Raw genomic sequence first — 24,391 nt, 5'->3', positions numbered from 1 at the left:
TTTATAAGGTGTCGTCGGCCTTAGCGACGCTCACATTCTTCATGTTCTAGGTAACAAATATCATATCATGCATTTCCTATTCTAGAGGGTATCCCTGGTCAAGTAGTACAGGAGCTGAGATAATTCAGCCTCATGGTGCTTCCGTCGATAATGTAGGGCATCCATATGTCTCCGATAGTAGTCACACAACAACACGCATTCCAGGGACCTTCCTTATATATCTGATGTATGGTCACCCAGGAAAGTATTGAAACAATCGGCGACCACTATATCTCAGGCGTTAGTGTGTCCGCGTTTACCGCACCTCCTCGGGAAAGGTACCGAGCTGAAGTACACGTTGGGTAAGATGAGGCTGCAGCTATCATATATAACCCCTATATTTATCACCTAGACATCATTTCATGATGATTAACATCTATATTGCCATGGTAGGAGGCCTTCATGCACTGCCCGCCTAGCCTTTCAACCACTAAAAGTCATTATGTATCAGTTTAGACCGATCATAGCTTTCGACACGCTTGGGTGAATTCAGAGGCTGCTCGGACGCAAAGGCACGCATCGCTGGTTAGTTATAGATGAAATGGCACTGCCCTGTATAACTTAGGGATGACTAATAACTAGCTGTTTCTTCCGTTTTCCTAAATCTCCAGATAATCCTATGGGCGATCATGGACGAGAGGTCTAACCTCAACAGATAAAGCATCTTTGAAGGCCCAAGCTCTTGAGAAATAAGACTGGAAACCTTAAGCTGATACTGGCCTGGCCTCTGTTTAGAGTCATGCTTACTTTGCTCCGCCTTGTGCAACTAGAAGCCCAACACTTCGTGCCTGGCTGTCACACAAGAACATGCGAATAGTCCGATTACATCCGCAAGACATGTTGAGGAATGAGAAGCGGAGTTTAACCCACAACTTCTAGAAGTAACATGGATCCAGATTCGGCTTGGCCATAGGTAGCCTGTTACAATGGAGCTGCCGTTGGAATTATTCGGTGTATGCGACGCTCATTCCATTACTGAGTGAGAGAAGTCTCGGCGTTACTCTTTAGCTGGTTGTGACTAGTAACGTAGCTAACCTATTTGTTGGAGTCTCAGGGGAAAGGGGTTATCATCGACTGGCTTCACGAATGAAACAATGAATATAGCCACGGAATGGGTAAGATTGGGGAATCTTCACGCCTGTATTGGCTAAACTATATTTGCAATTCCCGCACCGGCAATAGTGTATTTGGTAAGTATAAAGGGTACTAGATCCGGTGAGCATTGTACGGTTGAATTTCGACCAGCCAAGCCAACCCACTTACGAACTGCAAAATCCGTGAGCTTCTTAGCTATTACCTTCTTTTGATTCTCTCGTTCGTTTATATCTCGTTTTCCGATCAAGAACACAATCACGATGAAGACCGTCTACTGTTTCCTTACAGTTTTAGCCCCTTTTGTTCTTGCCAAAGCGCCCCTCGTGAACAGGGGCGTTTCTGATGGTATTGCTGATAACTACATTGTAGTTATGAAAAAGGCAGACTCGAAGACGCTTCAAGCGCATTACCGGCAAATACATACTACTTCTCAACGCATCAACGATGGAAATCAAGGAGTTGTTAGAACTTACCAAGTCCAAGACTTCAACGGTTATCATATCGAGTGTGATAACGCAACTCTTGAGAGTATTCGTAATAATCCCGGTGTAGGCTGATCGTTTCCTCCCAATAGAATGATGCTGACATGAGAAAGGTCGATTACGTCGCTCAAGATGGTCGGGTAACAGCACAGAGTGCCATTCCCACCAACGTTCCCAGGTCAGGCCCGACTGCGAACACGTGGGGTTTGGGCCGAATCTCCCATCGAGACGCCGGCATCCCAGTCTATGTTGACGAAAACAACGCCCCGACCTTTGCCTATATGCTGGATACCGGAATTCGTGTGACTCACCAGGTATGTTCCTTTTCCTCTGAGAATTGGATCTGGAACTAATTTGGGATAGGAGTTTGGAGGCCGCGCCATATGGGGTCAGAATTTCATAACCGGATCACAGGTTAGTCGCCTAACGATGACTTTCAGATTGACTCCGCTAATACGGAACAGAACATCGACGATAACGGACACGGAACTCATACGGCTGCGACGGTCGGAGGTAACACAGTTGGAGTTGACAATAGTACCAAACTCATTGCAGTGAAGGTTCTAGATCAAAATTCATCCGGAGCTTGGTCTGGAATGATTGCCGGGATACAATGGGGTGAGTTCCATTGTTGGTCTATTTTCGATATGAACTGACTTCGGTAGCCGTGAATGATGCCCAGTCGCAGGGCAGGATCACTCGATCTGTCATCAACATGTCGATAGGGGGGCCTAAGTTTCAGCCCCTCAACGACTGCGTCAAAAGTGCAGTCGACGCTGGTATGACAGTAGTAGCGGCCGCCTGCAACTACGGCGTCGATGCATGCACATACAGCCCAGCCTCGGCACCTGAAGCTATCACAGTAGCAGCTGTGGATATATCCGATACTCGGCCCAATTGGTCGAATTATGGGGCTTGTGTCAATATATTCGGTCCCGGTGATAACATCTATTCGGCCTGGAAAGACAGCGACACTTCATACCAGGTCTTAAGCGGAACTAGCGTATGTAACATCAAGTTCTTTATCACTGTTAGCCCATCTCAGGAATAATAGACTTTCTAATGACTTCCTTATCGAGCTGACTGAGGACTTATTGCCTCCGAGACATGCTTAATATTTCGAGACCGTTTTTCCCGAGGGAGACATTGCTGACACCTGTTGTAGATGGCAAGTCCTCATGTTGCTGGGCTCGTAACATACTTGTTCTCGCGAGAATTCATATCGGGGCAGACAGAGGTGAATAACCGTCTGATCCAACTCGGGACGGAGAACAAGGTGCAGAATCCCAACGGAAGTCCGAATTTGATTGCCTTCAACGGCAATAAAGATGAGTTATAAAGGTTTGGCCCTTGGCCGTTAACACGCGAAATGATTGAATAGAGAAGGAAAGAGGGTATACATACATGTATTTACCTAATTGCATAATATTATCAATAGAATTATGTACATATCACATTAGATTCGATATATAAAGTTAGTAAATCATGATGTGATAATGACGGTTAGCAGTGAGCGCTACCTGAGCAGTGGAGTTTCCCCTATATGCTGGGGTACGTACCCCGTAATTTAGCGCAGACAGGGTAGGACACCCCCTAAAGGCTCTATTGGCCCGTGCTGAACACTTAACGCGTCTGCTGATTTCAGACGCGTCAACTTCAGCTCTAACCACTTCCATGATCAAGTCCACCCCTAAGACGCATTCACGAGACAAGGTCTTACCAATAATTTGACGACTGCGTGGCTCTCTTCATATCCACGATGTCCGGCCAATCGAAAGAGAAGAAACAACAGTCTCTTACCAATTTCTTCGCCCCGAAGACCGTTAATGGCCTGTCCGCGTCTCTCCGAAAGTCACAGGCCGAAGATGCCGACGTTCCTAGCAAGACCCCTGAAAGCTCTCGCAAGCGACCGCTCCAAGAAGATACCGACAACGGAAACGATATTCCGCTAAGGAAGAGACCGAAAGGTAAAGAAGTAGAGAATAAGGATGGCGATATAGAAGGGCCGGCCCTGGAGTCACCTACTCTAGCTCTAAGTAGACCGGCCACACGTACGGAACGCTACCTTTACAACAAATCGAGCTCCCACGATGATGCGTCGAATGATGACGAAGAACCCAGTGCCGCCGAAAAGCGGAAGAAGGAAGAGCTGCACCGGAAATTTGTACAGAAACTTGGCCGACCGGATAGCCTGGCATATGGTCGGCATCGAAGTGGCAAGGAAGATGATACGCAAGCTATGGACGAGGACGCAGAAGATGGCGAAGAGGAAGAACCGCCACCACCGCCTACGAAGGGGAAAAAGAAGGGCGCTAAGACGGGGAAGCTCACACCCATGGAGATCCAGTTCCTCGACATCAAGAGGAAGCATATGGACACCATATTGATCGTCGAGGTCGGATACAAGTTCAAGTTCTTTGGTGAAGACGCCCGTGTTGCTGCTAAAGAGCTTAGCATTGTATGTATACCCGGAAAATTCCGCTACGACGAGCATCCATCCGAAGCACATCTCGACAGATTTGCTTCTGCCAGTATCCCTGTGCATCGACTACCAGTCCACGCCAAGCGTTTAGTAGCAGCTGGTCACAAAGTTGGTGTTGTCCGCCAAGTCGAGACTGCAGCATTAAAGAAAGTTGGAGATAATCGCAATGCTCCCTTTACAAGGCAGCTCACAAATGTCTATACTAAGGGCACCTATGTCGACGAGATTGGCGAGTTGGACCAAGGTACTTCAGGGGCCCCGGCAGGTGGATACCTGCTCTGCCTAACAGAAACGAAGGCTAAGGGCTGGGGTACCGATGAAAAAGTCGATGTTGGTATAATCGCAGTACAGCCTGCCACAGGTGATATTATTTACGATAATTTCGAGGATGGCTTCATGCGAAGCGAAATCGAAACGAGGTTGCTGCATATCTCGCCATGCGAGTTTCTCATCGTCGGTGAGCTCTCTAAGGCCACGGACAAACTGCTTAAGCATCTGTCCGGCAGTGCCACCAACGTCTTCGGCGACAGGAGTCGGGTCGAAAGAATCCCCAAGTCTAAGACCATTGCCGCCGAAGCATATTCCCATGTTGCACAATTTTACTCTGCCAAACTCAAGGAGGCTTCTGATGGTAGCAACGATCAAGCGAGTGCGCTCTTAGACAAGGTTCTGAAGTTGCCCGAGCCTGTTACGATTTGCCTATCCTCAATGATTAAACACCTGACGGAGTACGGTCTAGAGCACATATTCGACCTTACCAAATACTTCCAATCCTTTAGTGCTCGTCAGCACATGCTAATAAATGGGACCACATTGGAGAGTCTAGAGGTATATCGGAATTCGACCGACCACACCGAAAAGGGCAGCCTCTTCTGGGCACTCGACAAGACTGTGACCCGTTTCGGGCAGAGACTTCTACGTAAGTGGATCGGTCGACCTCTCCTAGACAAAGAGCGTCTTGAAGAGCGGGTAACCGCTGTCGAGGAGCTCGTAGAGAATGCTTCGACTGCCAAAGTTGACCAACTAGAACGCCTATTGAAGAATACCAAGACGGATCTGGAGAGGAGTTTAATCCGCATATACTATGGAAAATGCACACGCCCCGAGCTTCTATCAGTTCTGCAGACACTACAGAGAATAGCAATGGAATTTGCGCGAGTGAAGTCGGCTGAGGATACAGGTTTCAAGGCAGAGGCAATAAGCAAGGCCATTACTTCACTACCACTAATCCTACCCACCGTTCTGTCATACCTCGACCGCATCAACGCAGATGCTGCGCGTAGGGACGATAAATACACATTCTTCCGAGAGAGCGAAGAGACGGACGACATCACCGAGCACAAGCTAGGCATCGCATCGGTGGAGCAAGAGCTCGACGCCCACCGCAAGGTAGCCGCTCAGACGCTCGGGAAGAAAACCCCCGTGCCCTACGTCACCGTCGCCGGCATCGAGTACCTCGTAGAAGTGCCCAATGCCGACCTCAAGCGCGTCCCCGCCTCCTGGCTCAAGATCAGCGGCACCAAGAAGCTCTCGCGTTTCCACACCCCCGAGGTCGTGCGCCTGATATCGGAGCGCGACCAACACAAGGAGGCCCTCTCAGCGGCCTGCGACACCGCCTTCTCATCCCTTCTCGAGAGCATCGCCGCAGACTACCAGCCCCTCCGCGACGCCGTCTCCTCTCTCGCCACTCTAGACTGTCTCCTCTCCCTCTCCAAGGTCGCCGCCCTGCCAGGATACTCCAAGCCCACCTTCCTCCCCTCGGACACGCCCCCCACCATCTCCATAACAGGCGGCCGGCACCCTATCGCCGAGCAGACGCTAACCACGTCCTACATCCCCTTCAGCACATCCCTCACCTCCCCGTCTCCCCTCGCCCACCTAATCACCGGCCCGAACATGGGCGGCAAATCCTCCTTCGTCCGCGCCGTCGCGCTTCTCGTGCTGCTAGCCCAGATCGGCTCCTTCGTGCCGGCCGACTCATTCACGCTGACGCTCGCCGACGCGATATACACGCGCATGGGCGCGCGCGACAACCTGTTCGCGGGGGAGTCGACCTTCATGGTCGAGGTGAGCGAGACGGCCCGCATCCTGCGCGCCGCGACCCCGCGCTCCCTCGTCGTCCTCGACGAGCTCGGCCGCGGCACCAGCACCCACGACGGCGCCGCCATCGCCCACGCCGTCCTCGAGCACGTCGTCGCCGACACCAGGTGCCTCACCCTCTTCATCACCCACTACCAGAACCTCGCCCGCGTCGCCGACGGCCTCGCCGGCCGCTGCAGGAACGTGCACATGCGCTTCACCGCCGCTAGGCGCGACGGCGCCGCCGACGGGGACGGCGACGAAGATGACGAGGAGATCACCTTCCTCTACGAGGTGGGCGAGGGCGTCGCTCACAGGTCCTACGGCTTGAACGTGGCGAGGCTGGCGCGCATTCCGCGCAAGGTGTTGGACGTGGCGGCGAAGAAGTCCAGGGAACTCGAGGAGACCATCAAGATGCGCAGGCTAAACGGTACGACGAGGCTCCTAGCCGACGTGTTAGAAAATAGCTCTGATCAGCTAGAGCACCTTATATCGAGCATCGAACAGTTGTAGGCTCGATTAAGTTACACACACCTGTAATAAATACCCCTGTTTTACGAAGAAGTTCAATGCAATTGATATAATAGAACGCAGCGCAAGCCTAGATAATAGCCATGAACTAATGTACATACCCCATGCTATGGTGAAAGTCCAATTCTCAAAATAGCTAAGCTAATGTAACAAAGTCCGATCCATCTATGACCGATTCAGCGTCGCATACCCTTCCTTACGCCCATCAACTCAGTTCAATGACCCATAGAGTGCCTAACCAGAACAGGCACCTCGATAGGTCAACGAACCTGCGATATCTGACCCGAATGAAAACCGACCGAAATTAGCAAAGTGGAAAGCGCAAGCCAATGGGACGATAATGTATGAATTCAGATGAATTCCGTAATGCCTCGTGAGGTTGGATTCGAGTTCACTCTGACCATAGACCAGATCATGCGACTTTTATCTCGAAACCCCGCCGTATAGTACCGAACGGCGTTTGATGATCTGAATTGTTGAGAGAAGACCTGAATCATCCATAGCGAGGATATAGCTAGCCATTGAACCATGTGTCACTAGCTGGTTCAACCATGACGTAAGCATCAGTAAAAAGTGGCCTCAATTGACCCATAATCGTGGAAAACGTAATAATGTGAAGCAGGGACGTAAGTGTTCCTGCGATAAACGTCTATTGCAGTGTGGTGGATCTGAATTCGGGATAAAGACGAGTAATTTCCCATCCTAGGCAATACGAATTCAATGGCACCGACTCCAGATTCCTAAAGGTCAAAATCACTGCCCCCTTGGTTTGAAGGATAGGCTGCATTTTGTTGTGGTGTCATCTGTAGGGGACCGAACCCAGCCTGGCCGTTGATAGGCTGGAAACCATTGCCCATTGTCGGCTTCACACCCTCGTCATACGATGAGTACATACTGAATCCGAGTCCATCTCGAGGCTGGACGTAGAGAGGGTTGTAATTCTCGCCGGAGCCAGAAGTGGCCGTCTGCAGGTAAGGGTTAGAAGGCGTGGCAGTTTGCTTCAGACCCAGGCTTTCGTTCTCCTTCCCATTGAAGCTCGAGGAGGTCGGTGATCGTTTAACAGCAGAGTTAGGCGACGTAAACGAAAGGTTCGGGTTGCCTGGTCGCAAAGCGAGGCCTGGCAAGCGGTCATGACTGTCAGGGAAAGTGAGTCCATCGTCCATGTGTGGGAAAGATGGGAGAGGCATTTGCCATAACTCACTGCCGTCTCCGTTTTCCGGAAGGACTGGTGGCAGAACCTGTTCTGTGTCAGCCGGCATGTTTCCGGCAAAGGGTGAGAGTAAATCCCAACCTAATGCGTTGTCCATCCCCATCGGATCATGATACATGCCCATGTCACCATGAAATCCATGGCTGTGAAGTGGCAACTGCGCCTGTGTCTGTGGCAAACCATGATGAAAGGTTGACCTGGTCACTCTTCCACCAGCGTCTAAGGCTCGACTACGTTCTGGCGCGATGGAACCTGCTAAAGAGGCGTATCTGAGCTGTGCGCCCTGTGTTGCTCCCTGGTTAGCACGCGCAATACGAGAATCGTGGGGAATAGTAGTGCGTCTAGTCTTCTTCGCAGCCGATATGGCACGTGTCTGAGGGCCTCTGCGTTTGGGCTTCGTTTCGATCTCGTCCTCTTCCTCATCTTCCTCTTCGCCGTCATCCTATATTACAGTCAGCTCATAATACCAAGTCAGTTCAATCCCTCTTTTACTCACTTCACCCTCATCAGACGGATCATCGTAAACATCCCGAGTTCGTTGATGGTCGAGGTTCGCATCAAACACGTTCTCATCCGTGCTAACTAATGTCGAATTGATCTCGAGCTGCTGAAGGACAGCAGGGGGTTTACGTTGATTTCGTTTGCGGCGCTGTTCCTCTTCGGCTGCATCAAAGAGACCCATACCAGGGAAGACTATGCCCTTGAGGGATGGAATGCTTACGTCAACGTCGTTCATCTCCATGTTGTCAGTGATAATATCTGACTGGCTTCCCTCTCGGCTTTCCTCTGACGATACGCCTTTCGGAGAGACATATTCATCGCCGACACTCTCAAAATCAGCCTGGGACACCAGGTCCAGGTCACCCTCGTTAGCTATCAATGCGTTGAGTTGATTCGGCCACGATGGGATAGCAGGGTTCTCAACGCCGTGGTATCCGCCTGGATAACCCATGTTTTCGTCTGGTTCGTACTTCATGCTCGCGGTCTCCTGAACTCTGCGATTACGAGTGCGACCGCGTGGATTCTGCAAGAGATCATATGTTAGAGTATAATTATATAATTATAACATGATTGAAACTCACAGTATCGCCACGACGGCCACGACTACCACGGCCGCCACGGCTTCCACGACCACCACGACGTGTTGCCGGGCGGCTCACCGGGGAATCTCTTGGCGTTTGGCTTCGTCGGCTTAGCTGCGCACTCTTCTCGCCTCGTGCCTCCATGCGTTGCAGAACTAACTGCTTGATGTGGTATGTGTTGTACCATATGTCAAATTGTCGGCAGCGCATAGCAGCTGCTTCATCAACCTGGCTTATGATTTGTAGGTTGTAGAGCTCCAACAGATGCGCCTTAGAGCTAACATGTGTTAGAAGGTGAGAAAGGTCAGAGAATCTCTGCTGTTTCTCGCAAGAATAACAGACGAGGGGAATCTGTGCTGGATCTCCTTGGTGGACTAGGGGAGCGGGTTCTTCGAGGGTTTGTGCCTGGTGAAGAGGCTCATCGCGGTCGCCAGTGATATAGGCATGGTCTAAGTGCGGATAGGCTGCCATCTTCTATAAAATGATATTGTTAGCAATTGGCACATTTTCTAAAAGATAATTATTACTTGAAATGAGTTGCAAATAGGGATTAGATAGCCCAATACGAAATGTAGACGGACTAAGAAGTCGTTGTTGGGGACGAAAATAGAAGTATTCCAACTTCCTTAAGTTTTCGTTCTTTTGGCAATAAATCCCTGTTCAAGTGATCGAGCCGGAGAACGAAACAGTGTATGGTGTGAGATGGGAGAGGGTGGCCTTAACGAAGTAACGAATATGAGAAGCAGTCGGGTCTTGTCAAGTGGGAATTTCTAAATAGAAGGGGGAACGGTTGGATAAGAAGAAATACATACCGTCGAGGATCGGTGCAACGGTAGTGAAAGTGGCTACCGAAGTAAGTACTTGACACAAATAAGTGTAGCCTAAGAGGCCGTAGAATAGAGAATTCAATGAAGGATTTGAAGGTGCGAATGTCGAAGTTGGGGAGTTGGCGAGATTGGGGTTTTAGTATTGCGGATCCTTGATAGTGGGAAGTGTGGTCGCGAATCCGAGAGTTGAAGTCTACTAATGGATTTTCAGGTAAATGGCCCGGGTAAATGAGACCAATCCTGAGTTGCCAGAGACCGCCGAAGCTGTCAAATCTTCGTGATAATTAGTCGACAGCGACCTTTGCATAGTATTTGGATCTTGGTACCTTGATATCGATCCGGGCCGGCATTCAATACTTCGCGAAGAGTACTCAGGTAGCTAGAACCACTGTTGCCTGATCGTAGTTGCCGATTTGCGATTATTCCACTTCTTTTTTTTTCCTGAAGCCCTGTAGTTTCCTTCGTTAGATAGATTAAGAAAGTGATGATATGCAGCCGCTACCATAATCCGAATATCGTGAGGTACCTAGGTAAATTGCGGGCGGTGGTGGAAGGTATTATGAGAACGTCATATTTTCTTGGAGAGGAAAGCGTGACGGGATAGATTGTAGATCTGCACTGGACTAAAAAAATATGACGGTCTTGATGTGTTTTGAGGTTCGGTGATAGGGTCATTTTCTTCCACGGAGAACAAGAAAGTGATGACTCAACAAGCGGTGAGGATGGATTGAAATTGGGATCATTAAATTTTTTTTTTCTTCCCAAATGAAATCAAGGAAAACAGGCCTCATATCTTAATAATAATGAGGGTATTTTGACGAAGGACGTTGGAAGCAAGTTCGAGATGTTGAGCAGGAACTTACCTTGGGTACTGGGGATCTTTCAGTACGGATGGAGAAAGGTGAATAGGAAGAAGGTGTTGGGTCCTAAATCAATTTTGTAAAATTGAAGAAGATGGATAGGACCAACCGACATTTGGATTGGTAATGTCAAAAGTTAGGGAAGTGGATGGTTGAAGAAGTTGAAGGTGAGTCAGGAAGAAGTCTGATTTTATGTGTGTTTCTGAACATTTTATTGCTTCCACTTCTCAGTATTGAGTACTACGTGTGTTTTCAAATTTGATTCAATTGATAATACTTAACCTTAAACAACTGGATATCGTCAGTTCCTTCCTAGTTATTGATTCTACGAATTCGTATCGATGTCGTGAAGGTATTTAGTAAGTATCCATACACCTAGGTGACGGCTAACTAATAACAATGTGGAATACATCCCGATACATATATCTTAACATCAAATTAAGTTTAAATACGGGGCACCTATTATATTAGTAGGAAAGAGATCATGTGGTCCATGCTTCAGTGTTGCCTAGGATTTAATAAGTATATGTATACTTATGACTCCGTTACTGATGTAGGTAGCTATGCAGTCAGAACCTTTGGCGTTGAACGACGTCTAAAGGTTAACATTTACTTACCATACCGGGAACCCCCGCTATCGGATAATGATTTACCTTCCGCAAAAACCATAACCCATTATCATTATAATACTTTCATTTAATTATAATTATTAAGTAAATAATTATTAATAGGTATAAATAATTATTAAAAGGTTTAAATAATTATTAAAAAATTAAAACATTTATTAAAAAATATATTTAAATAAGTTTTTTATTTTTTATTTTTATTTTTATTATTATTAATAAAAATAAAAATAAAATTTATAAATTTATAAGTTTATAAATTTATAAGTTTATAAGTTTATTAATTTAATGATTTATAAATTTATAATTTTATAAGTTTATATATTTACGTATTTATTATATTTTATTAATTTTTATAAATTTATAAATTTATTAATATTAATATTAAAATAATTTAATATATAAAAATTAATAAAAAAATATTAAATAAATTTAATATATAAATATTAATAAAAGATATAAAGTATTATATAAATAAATAATATATATATAAAAAAATTTTTAAATTTTTTATATATAATATTAAATAATATATATAAAAAAAAGAAAAAAATCTTAAATTTTTTTTAATAAATATTAATTTTAATATTATTATTATTATTATTATTATTATTATTATAAATAAAAAAGGTTAAAAAAAAAATAAAAAAAAAGTAAATAAAAAAAAATAAATAATATTAAAAATATTAAAACTTTAAAAATTTTATTAAAATTTAAAAGTTATAAAATAATAAATAAATTATAAAAGAATTATAATTTATTATTAACTTTATTATTATATAAATTATTTAATTAATAATTTTAAAAACTTAACTTAATAATTATTTACTAATTATAAAAACGAGTAATAATTTTTATTTTATTAATAATTATTTAATTTTTAATGATTGTTCGAATTTCTTAAGGTATATCAATGATTATTTAACTTTTAAATAATTGTTAAACTACGTATTTTCCCGCTATGGTACCTACCTATGTATGTCCCTTCAGCGTTAAATATACTGATCTTCATAAGTAATTAAGCAACTTGGATATGAGAAGTAGTGACGCAGGTCACGTAACTGGTATTATTTTGTACCAGAGAAGCACACATGTGCTCATATTTTAGTTTTATCAGTTCTCCCCTTTGCCTTTGAGCGCCAGATGAACTTGACCATCAACATAGGTGGATGACCATAAAGATACGGTAATATTATCATCCCGTAATACATACATGTGAGGCACATATCATGTTAGACGAGTATTCTCTCTGATGTTGTCAACAGAACCAATAGCGACTAATGTAAATAATTTGCTGGCCTATCTGGTTAATACACTGGCAAGTAGGTACCTAATAGGACATATATAGCGGCCTAAAACGCTGCTAATGTACACTAAGAACGTTAATATAACTCTAAATTTAATGGGGCGCGGGTTAATTCTTAGGAAGGGATGATTGGATACAGAACAGAATCTTTCGGGTCATTATGGACTACCAAACTCAAATTTAGGTAAGTATTATCGTCCGCCGTCCCACGTTCAGTGGCCGCAAGACGGTACTGAAGCTGTTCAACGATGTCATCCTTCAAGAATAACTTCACGATAATAAAAGATCAATTATAGATTCAGGAAGCTTCCATATCTTTGTGCGGAATTTCTCGACATCGAAACGTCCCCACTGCTAACTTTCTGTTCAAAGCATCTTCCTTCATACCACTGGATTTTGACCCGGGAGGCTCGTCAACCCTACAGAAAGAATGTTTAGCGGCTGATAACCCCGATTCACGAACGGATAGATAGTTAGGTACTCACAGCTGTCAATGTCTTCATTCACCATATCAGGAACTTTGCATTGGTTCTGCTGAGCAATGCTCTGGGTCTTGAGCATCGGAGCAGAGACGTAGGTATGGCCATCCATCGCCTTTTGTAAGCTGTCATCTTTCCATCCGAATAGGTAGTCGGCATGGCTGGAATAGCCGGTTGCATCCCCAGTGGACCACACAAATGGTTGATTACCATCGGCGAAGTCTGCGGGGTCGTTGAATGCCCTCGTATCCCACATAGTCTCGAGGAGTATCTGTGGCAAACGCACCGGGTGAGTAGCAGGGCAGGGACCGCCTGACTCGAAGGTCCCGGACTCTGGATATGCTACATGATCTTGGTGGTTAGGAGAATCGAGGTTCTTGCCATCCCAGCAGGTCGGAAATCTATGGTTGGCCATAATACCGCCGGGGCAGGGCCTCGTGGGGAATCCAATGCTTTCGGGTGCTCTAGTGCCTTGGTTCTCCATGCAGATGTATGTTAGTTGTCGGAATTTCCTGGCCTGTTCACGGTCACGGAACACCGCATCGCCTACAAGCATACGGAAGCCAGGCTTGAAGGCTGTGACCGTTGACTTTTGAGCGGTGTCGAACAGCGCATCACTCATGTAATAGACGACCTTTCCACCAAGTTAGAATATCATTATTCCGATTTGTTAGTCATCCAGATCTTACCATGCCTCCTTGAGTACCTTCCATGCCTGCTCTGTTTTATTTGAGATTAGTTACACTTCACCTTGGTGGATATCATTTATCTTTGTAAACGTACTGAGCCATCTGCGGGACCCTCTTGAATGTACCATTCTTGGCTCGGTAAAATATGACAGCCGTCCAGTAGTTGGAGAAATCTTCTGTAAATTGGCAACTTGTGCAAGTAGATAATCCAGGAAGATCGTGCTCTTCCGGCGGCATTGATGCGTTAAAGGAATTCTGCGGAACATCAGCCAGAGGTATAAATCTTGAACAACCATATTCCATACCCCTCCTATGATCTGGTGAAGATGTGCAGATGGGTTCATTCCCGGGTTAACCAAGGGGTCCAGACGTTGGACAGTCAGACCAGAACAACCAAATCGGAGCAGCGCGCTGGCAGGGGCAAAAAGCCCTAAGGCAACAACAAAGTTTAACTGCATCTTAGTAAGATCTTCCTGAGCTATTACTTTGGTGATTGTGATGAGGATCTAGGAGAGGCAGGCAGTCGGAAGGAAGCTGTGATAGTTATCATATCAGCACTGGTGAATCTTCACGTCGCCGCAAACCACTGCCGTCTGTTCCACACCTTCAGACAAGTCAAGTTTGGTTTTCGGTCTCGGATGATATCGGCCCTTAATATAAGAACAGATTTCCATAGGCGAGCTGCTTGACCTTGAATCCGGTTAATGTGGAGAACATATGCTCGTTCGGGACTTGCACAGGAAGACGAAGGCATCAAGGAATTGGATAGATATGTTCAAGGTGACCCTCATCTAGCTATTTGACATATGTGACCTATCAATATAGTAAATATTAATGTCTATCCGGTAGATAATTCTCTATTTCCATGTCAGTTGTCACCATACGGGTCCACCATGGTCCCACACCTATGGTAGGTATGACTTCTACGCAGATACTTCGTATAAGTATATCATCACATCTTGCGAGACTCAAGGGAACCCTGGATTTCTTCATTCTATTTCTAATATTTAGATCAACACACAAACCCGGTGACTAGGGTGCAATAAAAGCAAAACGTCCTCGTTTCTCAATATCATGCCTGCTCTCTATATCGTGATGTCTCCTATTAGAGCGGAATGACTGTTCCCGGTTTCCTTCTTCACCGTCCCCGCACTATAGCATATAAAATACTTACCTTTACTGGCAAATGAGAGTAGAAACTTAATTCTTGGTTACCACTTACACATTACTGACATAATACGGGGCCATGCTTTATATGCAACTCACATCCACCTTCGGCTAAAATCCTTAATTAAAGCGTGTTGAGAACTGTTATCATAGACGCCACTAGACAATTGAGTCGTTATATCTGACTGGCGTCATCTGGCCCATTCCAAAAATACTTATGATCCTCATTAGTGTGTTTGCCTGACAGAGAGCTTTCACTGTGATTTTTTATCTCAGATCATTTCGGCGAAACAGACTCTCCAGACACCCACAATGAAGCTATCATTCACATTCACCCTTCTCTGGCTTGGCATAGCCCTCGGTCAACAATTCCCTGAATGCACTCGAGAACTTGCGGAAACCGACGATTGCGCCGATGTTATCAATGCCAACGCTTGTTATAACCAATTCCGATTCAGGGACAATCAAACTCTATCATGCATCGGTGGGACGGACAATAATGAGAGGGCTAAAAAGGCATGACATAAACAAATATGATGATATCCGTAAAAGAAGCTTGCTAATAAGATAGTAAAGGCATGCGCATGCTGTACTTGTGTCGGCCAAGTGATGTGCGATTGGGTTATTCAGCAGAGGTTCCAGTGTTAGGATATATCAACCCCTGAAATGGGCCATGGGAGTAAGGAGGGACTAGTAGATGTACGTTACAAATAATTCCCCCTGGAACCATGTATTCAAATATTTAAATTGCCATCGTAGAAATCGGGTTCGATACGTACTGATTTGAGTTTAAATTTTATCATCATGGTTCCTTTGCCATTCGTAATGTCCAGGATTCATATCATAGGATTGAACTCGGAATTTACTCCTTTCCTGCTGGGACTCTAAGAATACTGACTCTTAGGGATGCCCTTGATCTATCTCAGGAATAAAATCCAAATACTGCAAGGGTGGATGAGTTGGAGAACCATAGATGTGTTATCTAAAGTGTTTTCAGACGATGCTCGACTGCTATCAATGTGTCAACAAGCAGATTAACTACATGCAGAAACTGATTGACGATACCATACAAAAGATAAACACAGGGGCAAGTTTATTTTTCTCTAGAAAACTTGGCGGCAATCAATTTAGGGCGCCCCTTTTGGTCCATCGTTTTCTCGAGAAGCCCGATTTCTTCCCGCATCCCGAATCCGGGGATTCGGGAAATCAACGTCGAACGGTGATTTCTGCGCCGTTGGCTGGGGTGATGGCGGCAACCGTTAGCGCAACTCATGCTTGAGTTACTCATCCATGGATGCCACGTTTCGTGTCCCGGACCATCGCGTGCTCATGGCCGTGGGCACCCGCATCTAGGTTATGCATGCCCTCATTATGCTCTCCGAGATTTCGGTATGACCGCACCGTACGACCTCGTCACTTTTATCTATGGAAACGATGAGAAATCTTCCACTGGACACGAATTCTTCAACCCCAGGAACGATCATTTCTCGCAGATCATATGAAAACCGGTGAGAGCGAATATTGATGTCAACGGTTCGATGAAGATCATGACGACAAAAACGATGCACCTAGGTACCGACTTAGCTCTCACAAGGAACCTGTATATAATTAGCAGACCGCTCCAATTAATTCCTCTTGTTTCGTTTCACACATTCACACATTCACACATTCACACAAACCGTTCATCGCCCCGTCGGACAGCCCGGAGAAACATGAAGTCAGAAAGAAGCAAAGAATGGGAATGAAGGATTCGATGTGCGAAGGATGTTCGCTTTGGAGCAATGAACTGCTGCATTATTCAATTCCAGGGGATGATCGTTAATGGGTCGTCAAAAAGGCCTTGCGGATTACCCAATCACATCTCATGCAAGTCCACTCCGTCAGCAGAATCCGCCCTAATATCTCCACTACCAAACTCGTGGCACGGCACTGCTCTCCAGCAGATCGCTGCATTGCCTCGCAACCCGCATTGACCAACAGCAAATACCGCCAGCCGCAAGCTTATTTTCACCTATGTCGCCATAGTCTGACTGCATATACGCCGCAGCTCGACAGACATCACAGTCAGCATACCCCGCCTCTCCAGGTATATAGCGTGTTCGTGTTGAACTAATCGAATACGTCTTTCTTCCCTCTTTCCAATGGATCTTTTTACCCTCTCCTCCCTATCTTGCAAGAGAGGGTATCTCCAGGATGAAGTTTGGTGCTCTTTTCTCGCTGGCGGCGAGCATTCTCTCCCTTTCGCATCTCGTCTTTTCGGAGCCAATTCAATATTGCAAATATGGCGCCGAGACCAACGAGATTGACTTTTGCATGAGCCTGTTGACGCACTACAATGCCTCGACTAGTGCCCACGATCTTTTCCTGACCATGAGTGTCACTCGCCCGAATAGTACGGCTATCGGATGGACTGCCATAGGCCTAGGCGAAGTTATGGAAGGGGCTCTGATGTTCATTATCTATGGTGACCCGTTAGCATCTAAGCAGCCCGTCATCAGCATCCGCAAATCCATCGGCCATGTACAACCAACGCTCATTACAGACGAGGACATGAAAAAGGGGGCCGACCTCCGTCTTTTGCGTGCTGATTGGCAAGAATCTCCTTCGGACCCACGCACGGTATCGGCAGTGACTTCTCTCATCTGTTATTCATGCCATCTGTTTCCCGGAACAGAAATCTCCTCCACATCGAAGTCCCAGCCGTGGCTGTGGGCATGGAATAACAAGCAAGAATTCGACGATTTCCCATACGACGCCCATCTGAAAATGCATGCCCATCACGCAGGCGCAGGTGGATGGGGGAACTTCTATGTCGACATGTCGCGGTCCTTGAACACATGGGAAAGTCCACCAAGTCCGCCTTCAATCATATACGGGATACAGGCCATAGGCGTCAGCGAGAGTCCCAGCAGGTCAGCCGCCTACGGGATCGCGTGGCTCAAGAACAACCCTATACTTCACGTTCATGGGATACTTATGGGAATTGCCTTCCTGTTCGTCTTCCCTCTCGGAGTATTGGCTATGCGGTCTGGTCGCATGAAGGCATTCAAGTACCATTGGGTGCTGCAGCTTGTCGCATCTGGGTTCACAGTCGCTGGTTTTGTGTTGGGGCTCGTTCTCGGGCGCAAGATCGATACCTTCCATCAAATACTTGGCATCACACTCGTAGCCTGCCTCGGACTCCAGAGCATTCTCGGCTGGCGGCACCATATGGTCTTCATCCGCCTCCGTCGCCGTACTTGGCTTTCCCATTCTCACATCTATCTTGGGAGATTCATGATGGTTGGGGGTTGGACCAACCTTGTCACTGGCCTCATCCTTCGTGGATATTCCCGTCTGAGTGTCGGAATAATGGGTCTTATAGTAGGCTCGGAAGCAGTGGGGCTCACAGCTTGGTTAACATGGAAAAGAATCCAGGCTGCTCGTGCTGAAAGAATGAACAAGCCTAACCTAGTGGGACACAAGGATGATGTGACCAACTACTTTGCTTTGGATGACCTAGATGATGATGAAGAGGAGGAGGAAGAAGATGCTTCGTCTTCGGAAACCCTGCAAGATGAGGAGTCCAAACCTATGATGGGGAAACCCGAGAAGGCGTAACTATTATACGCGGAGAGCAATACATGAGCATGACTGTCTCTATACCATAAATTACCTACCTAGTAGATAAAGGCCAGAATGCAGCGCTGTAAATTGGAAGTTGTTCTTCTTTTATAAAGGTGCAGTATTTTTGAGTTCTTGGGGGTCTAACAGTGAAAGTCGCCTGTAAATATGGGTCTGCGCTAACGGGTCGTGCCGTTCTAGGTACCGGCTCGATTCTTTTTTAGGCTCATAGACCCTAGGATATAGCCCGAAGGTCTCCGGTAAGCACCTAAGTAAGCACCGATTTTTCTCAGTAAAACGAATTTGGTGGAAAACGTTTCCTCGGAACCGAGATGTTCCATTTTCTTCATAGAACAAATTCTACAATTCATTTTCCAGGGAGCGTAAGGAATGATGAGTGTAACAAACCCCTTCAATATCGCTCAAATTGACACGATCCTAATGTGTGATGGAGTATTTTGAGATCGAGGTTGCGTATAATGTAAGGCTATCTCTTTTTATAAAGGGGTAGGATGATAACAATTATAGGGAGAGACCATGAAGGGGATTCACAGGGAGACATCCATAACTGAAGTTCGTTATCCTAAATTCTTTCGTCATCACTTCGTCACGTCATTTCGAATAACCAGATCCTACCAAGAAATCCGATAACCTTAAGCGCAGGACGAAGATGTGATGGACAAGAGTGTAACATCTAAGGTAAGAAAATCACCCTTACATGTATCTGGTATATAACCCTCAAACTTCGCATTAGCGTGACTCGGCAAGATTGGCCAATATGCATAGGATGCTATTATTATGACAAATTCGGTATTGCGATTGGGGCTCTCATCTGCAGATATCTACTTCGATATATTGGCGATGCGTGCGGGGCGACACCAAGGAAGGATCTCATAAGGCAGCACTACACTATTGACGACGAAGGACGCCGCTTTAAAACGGTCTATTGAATGTCCATCTTATGGATAAGATCCCAACCCCAGAATATAGCTTATCTAAACGCGATGCCGAACCATCCCCATCCAATCGGGGCGACCAATTGGAGCTGCTAGGCGCAGATCTTGGAGCTGGCCGAGATAATGCAGGGGACGCCGTCCAACCAGAGTCGTCGACCCCGCCGTAAACGGAAACGCCCTAGACGTAGGTTCGCCGGTCTCGATTCGCACGTGTGTTATGGAAAACCGTAAGTCTATTGTTATCTCCTGACCGGAGGTAGCGAGCATCTGGGCAGCATCGCGCAAAGTTATCGTGGCCGAATTCGGGATACTGGTGAAGACGTAAGTCGGAAAGCTTTCGGGATTTCGAGGAGAGCTCGAGGGGTTCTGAAGATGTATATAAAGCTTTGCATCGCTCTTGTTTGGCAGGAGAGAGCGTGTTGGCGGCAGTCTAAGTCAAGAACATCTTCGAGCAGCTAGTTGAAACCACAGTAATGGGATCTTTGATTAGCAAAGTTAGCAAGAAAAAATCCGAAATGGCCTCTACTCCCGTCCCGATGTCCTACTACGCGAAAGCGTCGAGCGTCAAGCCGCCACTGATCGCTAACGAGAATGCTTTTCTCGGAGATGTCTCCTCGTCGTAAGTCCTGGCGTGGATCCTCACTTAGCGTACGATATAGCTAATCTCGTAATAGCGACAAGCTCGACCCCGAGAAGCCCATATCAGCTGGATTCTACCGACTTGAGAAGGGAACTCCACTGGTATATGCGTACCACTATCACGAGAGTAAGCCTTTTCCGCCGAAGTCTTTTTCCCAACATAGGTCAACTAATTAAGTCTTGCTTTAGTGAAAATCATCATCGAGGGTAGCTTCGACATCAGTGACGAGACAGGCAACAAGGTGCACGCAGTTCCTGGCGACGTCTTTTACTTTCCCAAGGGCTCAAAGATCACCTTCACAACGGAAGATTACGGACTCGCCTTCTACACCGGACAACGAAAGGCAGATGACGCATAAATGAATACATGTAAAATAAATCAGGATGAATATGCGGGATGAAAAATGGCCTATTCAAAGGCTAGTTTGTCTATTCATACCAATTGTATATAGTTAATGAAGATATACCCTCTACCTGAGCTTTTGTTGGTTGCCGAACGGCTTCAAGACGATCGAGCTAGATCCAATGATCAGCGAATAAGATGTACAAATGTAACCCTAAAGCCCATATGACGTGATGAAATATAGGCAAGGGGAAAACTTTTGAAGTCGATCTACTCTTGCCTTGTATCCTAACTATCATTTAGAATAAGTTAGTAGGTTATTAGATTGCAAGAGATGATAAATCGAGTCACCGAGCTTGATGTGGAATTCCATAATGCACCTATAGTCACCAGATCACGATATTGCCTTCTCAATCCTGGCATGTTTCAGATTCGAGAGTCGGATGAATTGGATGGTCACTTTTTAGGAGCCGTCGCGCATTTAACCTGTCCTGCCAAACACGCGATCTATCGTAGACTTCGGTAGAGCATACACCGGGTCAATGTATTCCACATCGGGATATTTTAGCAAGCTTAGACCTGTCAGGCCAAAGAAGGTGTGCCAGATGTCGACCATATTACCGGGCCGGTCTGACAGGCCACCATTTTCGGTGTCTTGGCAGCTGAGGGTAAACTTGATGAGCTTTTCCCTATCAATCCAGTGTGCGCGGTCAATGATTGATAGGCTGCCCAATACCCACCAGTTGTAGCACACATCTTCTTGCTTCTCCGGTCTCCCGTTGAAGCCGCCACGGCTGACTTGTCTCTCGCTCAGCCAGCTGCCAAGCTTGTCAACATCGATCAAATCTTTGCGGCCGGCAATAGCAAGAGCAGCCACACATGTAAAGATCTGGCCGGAGTGGCTCTCAGCGCCGGGGCTAACGCCGTATCCACCGTCAAAATTGGCGCACGCAACAACGTAATCAACTGCTTTGTTCACGTCGACCAAGTCCAATAGACCTAGGAGGGAGAGAGCATTTAACCCGCCATATAGAAATCGCGTGTCTTCTTCTCCCCATTCATCGCCCGCAAATGCGCCGGTTTCCCGATTTTGGAGATTTGCGATGACTGACGGCAAGAATTAGCGGGCTGTTATGCTCGACATGGTTGGCAATAGCTGAAGCAGCAAATAGGAATTGAGCTGTGACCGATTGACTCACACTTGCCCACTTGAGCTTTACCGTTACCCTTGCCACGCTTCTCTAACTCGTCCAAGGCATCAAGTAAAACAAGGATCTGGACGGCGCTGACTGTGTAGAGCATGTGTGCGTCATGGCCGGGCGCAGCACCAAATCCGCCGGTTTCGTGTTGGCAAGAGAGAACAAAGTCTATGGCTTCGTCGCGGGGCAGGGCATCGGGCTGTCGGAGCAGATGCAGCGCGGTAAGCCCCCAATAGAGCCCGTTCAGGCGAAGATGTTCGGTAAGCCAGTATTCATATTCATCCTTTTTCGTATCTAAGCTCTGTATGTACTTTACGTGTGCTGCGGCCTCGAGCTGTAGTTCGTCCGGTAGGTTTTTGATTCCCGACATCCTCGAACTTCGCGCTGAAGGAGTGAAGATTCGGATCGGCAAAAGGAGAGGCGTAGGACAGCAAGTAAGTGGAACTGGCGTAGGATGAATGGTGAGTCCTCGGTTGCAAAGCTGACTCAGTTGTAGGCAGCAAGTTGATTTATAAAAAATCCAAGGTTCCTTCCGGAAAGGCAAAGTTCGGAGGTGGGGAAGGCGACAAGGGTGGGGACTTAGCAGCTGCCCAAGCAGTCAGTCTGCCAACCAGATGCCTTATGCAACGTGGGGTAGCTCCTTACCGCCCGGCAAAATACTATGAATATCGATATATAAAAGTCTCTCATACTTCTCTCATTCTTCTCCTTCTCTCCTTTCTTCCTCAGCTCTCTTTGCCGTATGGCTTAGATCAAGTGTAGTATCTGTTCTTTTCAGTTTAATATCTGAAAGAGTTACAACGTAACTCAATCATTTATTATACTTATTTTTGCGCTAAGGGTGCGATCCTCTGTGCTCGCGCATGATCGTTCCCACTGTGTCTCTGGTATAACACTGCTTCCAGACGACGCGATATTGATTTTTGAGTGTCGTTTTCATTGCGTTCTTGGGGTTCTCCTGGGAAGTGACGAAGATTGTTAAAAGTCATGTTCAATAATGACCTGCCCAAGTTTAAAATTATGTACCAGGTCTTGAGCCACATAATAGTGAAGGTTGACTCCACCGTCGGTTCCATCTACCTACTAGGTGCCAAGTAGCTCTGCTGAATCTTACAGATGCATCAACATATAGCGACCACTATAATTCCCTAAGACTGCTCAGCTCTAGTTAAATGCATCATTTTGGACAGGACCAGTCTACCTAATACACTTGACTAGTGGATGATACTTGCGTTTGTTTTCATTATAGCTTGATACTTGATTGAATTCGTACGTGGCTAGCTACTATGATATAATTTTATTTTAACACCCTTGATCGTTACATATATTTGGTGACAAGGTAATAAATCTTCGAAGTTCTATTATAAGTATATAAATACACCAGGTAGTTACCTACCAAAGAACCTCAAACGATGGGGATTGTGGGATTGCTTGATTGGAATATGAACTTCGCAGTTCGAAGGGGGCGCGTATGACGGCAACGCTCAACTGGGGAAAGATACCTATGTTTAGAAAGATGAAGCCACTACTACTGAACCATCCAAATCCTCTTATGTGGAGTTGTCAGAATATGTTGTATAACAAATACTAGCGATAGGTCTTTTGCGAGATAAAGGTTTTGTAAAGACCGAAATATTAAATTGGAGCAAACATGTTTGCACCATCTCAATATACTATCTTATATAGAAGACCTAAATATCTCACGATATTCCGAAACGTCAAAGTTCTCAACTAAAATCCAGCGTCTATATTTGATGTGTATCGCTAGTACCTATCTAGCGCTCAGATGGCACAATACTAGGTACACATACTATGTACATACCAACGGAAAAGCGGGCAAAGGTGGAGAGAATGGTTGTGCGTGGCAGCTTGTTTCAGATTCCAAAATCTTGTTACGCGCCTTCGACCAGATGTGGTGTGGGCCCAGGGAGGTCCGGTACCTACATATCGATGTTGTTATTAGAGATCATTCGCTTCGAGGTTTGAAGCCAGTGCTTTCTGCATGACACCAATGTTATTTTCTACCGACCTAAGGTGCACAAGTACCTACCTAGGTAATCAAGAATCATCGGATTGAATGTACTAACCATTTGATGTATAGTACTAGATACGACTATGTCAAAATAAAAGACATCGACTGATGTAGTCGTCTCCATGGAGTTAGCCTCGAAGAGTGAATCGTTTAGTGCTTCAAGGTTAACGTTGGACTTGTTCTGCAGCTGGAACCGCTACTCATCAAAAAGGTATTGTCGACGAAACTCCACATTTTCTCTTGTTAGTCACATAGGGAAGTATTTGGCTCGATGCTCTAGGTGTCATGAAGTTGACGTTGTCCGGATATCGCGGCTGTAACTACAGTCACGTTGATATTCAGGCTGTTGAACTAGTCGAGTGTAATGAACCCATCCGAGTCACGGTCCGTTTCAATCTTCATTATTCCACACCGAGATTCAAGATGGTGTTAATTCCCTTCCCTTAATGCGCAAAGCATTTCTATATCAATACCTGTATGCACTAATCTTAGATTGATCCATTAATATGATATCTAGTACTCATACATGAATATATATAGACATATCGGTAAGAAATACAGATCAGGCATAGCTCATATTGGCGTACATTATTACGATTCAACCCCTGAGACTTAGCGCATTTCCAATCGTCAGGCACGGGCGACACAGCTGAAAGTACGGTTTCGGT

The 24,391-nt window shown here is 46.0% G+C and overlaps 7 protein-coding genes across 7 annotated transcripts; 4 read left to right on the top strand and 3 right to left on the bottom strand.

Moving 5' to 3' along the window:
• Nucleotides 1-1,394: 1,394 nt before the first annotated feature.
• F4807DRAFT_452551 (subtilisin-like protein) lies at nt 1,395-2,955 on the top strand (the record flags this gene model as incomplete). Its single annotated transcript, XM_048000344.1, has 6 exons — nt 1,395-1,682; nt 1,730-1,930; nt 1,980-2,030; nt 2,081-2,234; nt 2,282-2,619; nt 2,782-2,955. 6 exons carry the CDS (start codon nt 1,395-1,397, stop codon nt 2,953-2,955), a joined length of 1,206 nt encoding a protein of 401 aa, XP_047852527.1.
• Nucleotides 2,956-3,280: 325 nt separating this feature from the next.
• F4807DRAFT_161928 (muts domain V-domain-containing protein) lies at nt 3,281-6,905 on the top strand. Its single transcript, XM_047993346.1, has 2 exons — nt 3,281-6,801; nt 6,864-6,905. The coding sequence occupies exon 1, from the start codon at nt 3,376-3,378 to the stop codon at nt 6,688-6,690; it is 3,315 nt and encodes a 1,104-aa protein (XP_047852526.1). The 5' UTR covers nt 3,281-3,375; the 3' UTR covers nt 6,691-6,801; nt 6,864-6,905.
• On the bottom strand, nt 6,875-9,471 carry F4807DRAFT_468898 (uncharacterized protein; the record flags this gene model as incomplete). Its single annotated transcript, XM_048002651.1, has 3 exons — nt 6,875-8,360; nt 8,415-8,942; nt 9,001-9,471. The coding sequence occupies 3 exons, from the start codon at nt 9,469-9,471 to the stop codon at nt 7,449-7,451; spliced, it is 1,911 nt and encodes a 636-aa protein (XP_047852525.1). The 3' UTR covers nt 6,875-7,448.
• Nucleotides 9,472-12,380: 2,909 nt separating this feature from the next.
• Nucleotides 12,381-14,504, bottom strand: F4807DRAFT_432789 (uncharacterized protein). The gene is made up of 5 exons (XM_047998625.1): nt 14,090-14,504; nt 13,879-14,039; nt 13,785-13,815; nt 13,102-13,729; nt 12,381-13,035 (listed from the first exon to the last, which is right to left on the bottom strand). Exons 1-5 carry the CDS (start codon nt 14,240-14,242, stop codon nt 12,998-13,000), a joined length of 1,011 nt encoding a protein of 336 aa, XP_047852524.1. The 5' UTR covers nt 14,243-14,504; the 3' UTR covers nt 12,381-12,997.
• Nucleotides 14,505-16,920: 2,416 nt separating this feature from the next.
• F4807DRAFT_161508 (iron reductase domain protein) lies at nt 16,921-19,023 on the top strand. Its single transcript, XM_047993345.1, has one exon. The coding sequence runs from the start codon at nt 17,145-17,147 to the stop codon at nt 18,549-18,551; it is 1,407 nt and encodes a 468-aa protein (XP_047852523.1). The 5' UTR covers nt 16,921-17,144; the 3' UTR covers nt 18,552-19,023.
• An 857-nt stretch (nt 19,024-19,880) lies between these two features.
• F4807DRAFT_161469 (putative ethanolamine utilization protein) lies at nt 19,881-21,156 on the top strand. The gene is made up of 3 exons (XM_047993344.1): nt 19,881-20,129; nt 20,185-20,276; nt 20,339-21,156. Exons 1-3 carry the CDS (start codon nt 19,984-19,986, stop codon nt 20,506-20,508), a joined length of 408 nt encoding a protein of 135 aa, XP_047852522.1. The 5' UTR covers nt 19,881-19,983; the 3' UTR covers nt 20,509-21,156.
• Nucleotides 20,635-22,253, bottom strand: F4807DRAFT_432744 (geranylgerany transferase type II beta subunit). Its single transcript, XM_047998624.1, has 2 exons — nt 21,692-22,253; nt 20,635-21,599 (listed from the first exon to the last, which is right to left on the bottom strand). The coding sequence occupies exons 1-2, from the start codon at nt 22,059-22,061 to the stop codon at nt 20,974-20,976; spliced, it is 996 nt and encodes a 331-aa protein (XP_047852521.1). The 5' UTR covers nt 22,062-22,253; the 3' UTR covers nt 20,635-20,973.
• Nucleotides 22,254-24,391: the final 2,138 nt, after the last annotated feature.

Source organism: Annulohypoxylon truncatum (assembly GCF_022578515.1).
Source record: "Annulohypoxylon truncatum strain CBS 140777 unplaced genomic scaffold F4807scaffold_24, whole genome shotgun sequence".
Taxonomy (NCBI): Eukaryota; Fungi; Ascomycota; class Sordariomycetes; order Xylariales; family Hypoxylaceae; genus Annulohypoxylon; species Annulohypoxylon truncatum.
The sequence above is the reverse complement of the archived record's forward strand: the minus strand, read 5'-3'. Positions and strand labels throughout refer to the sequence as shown.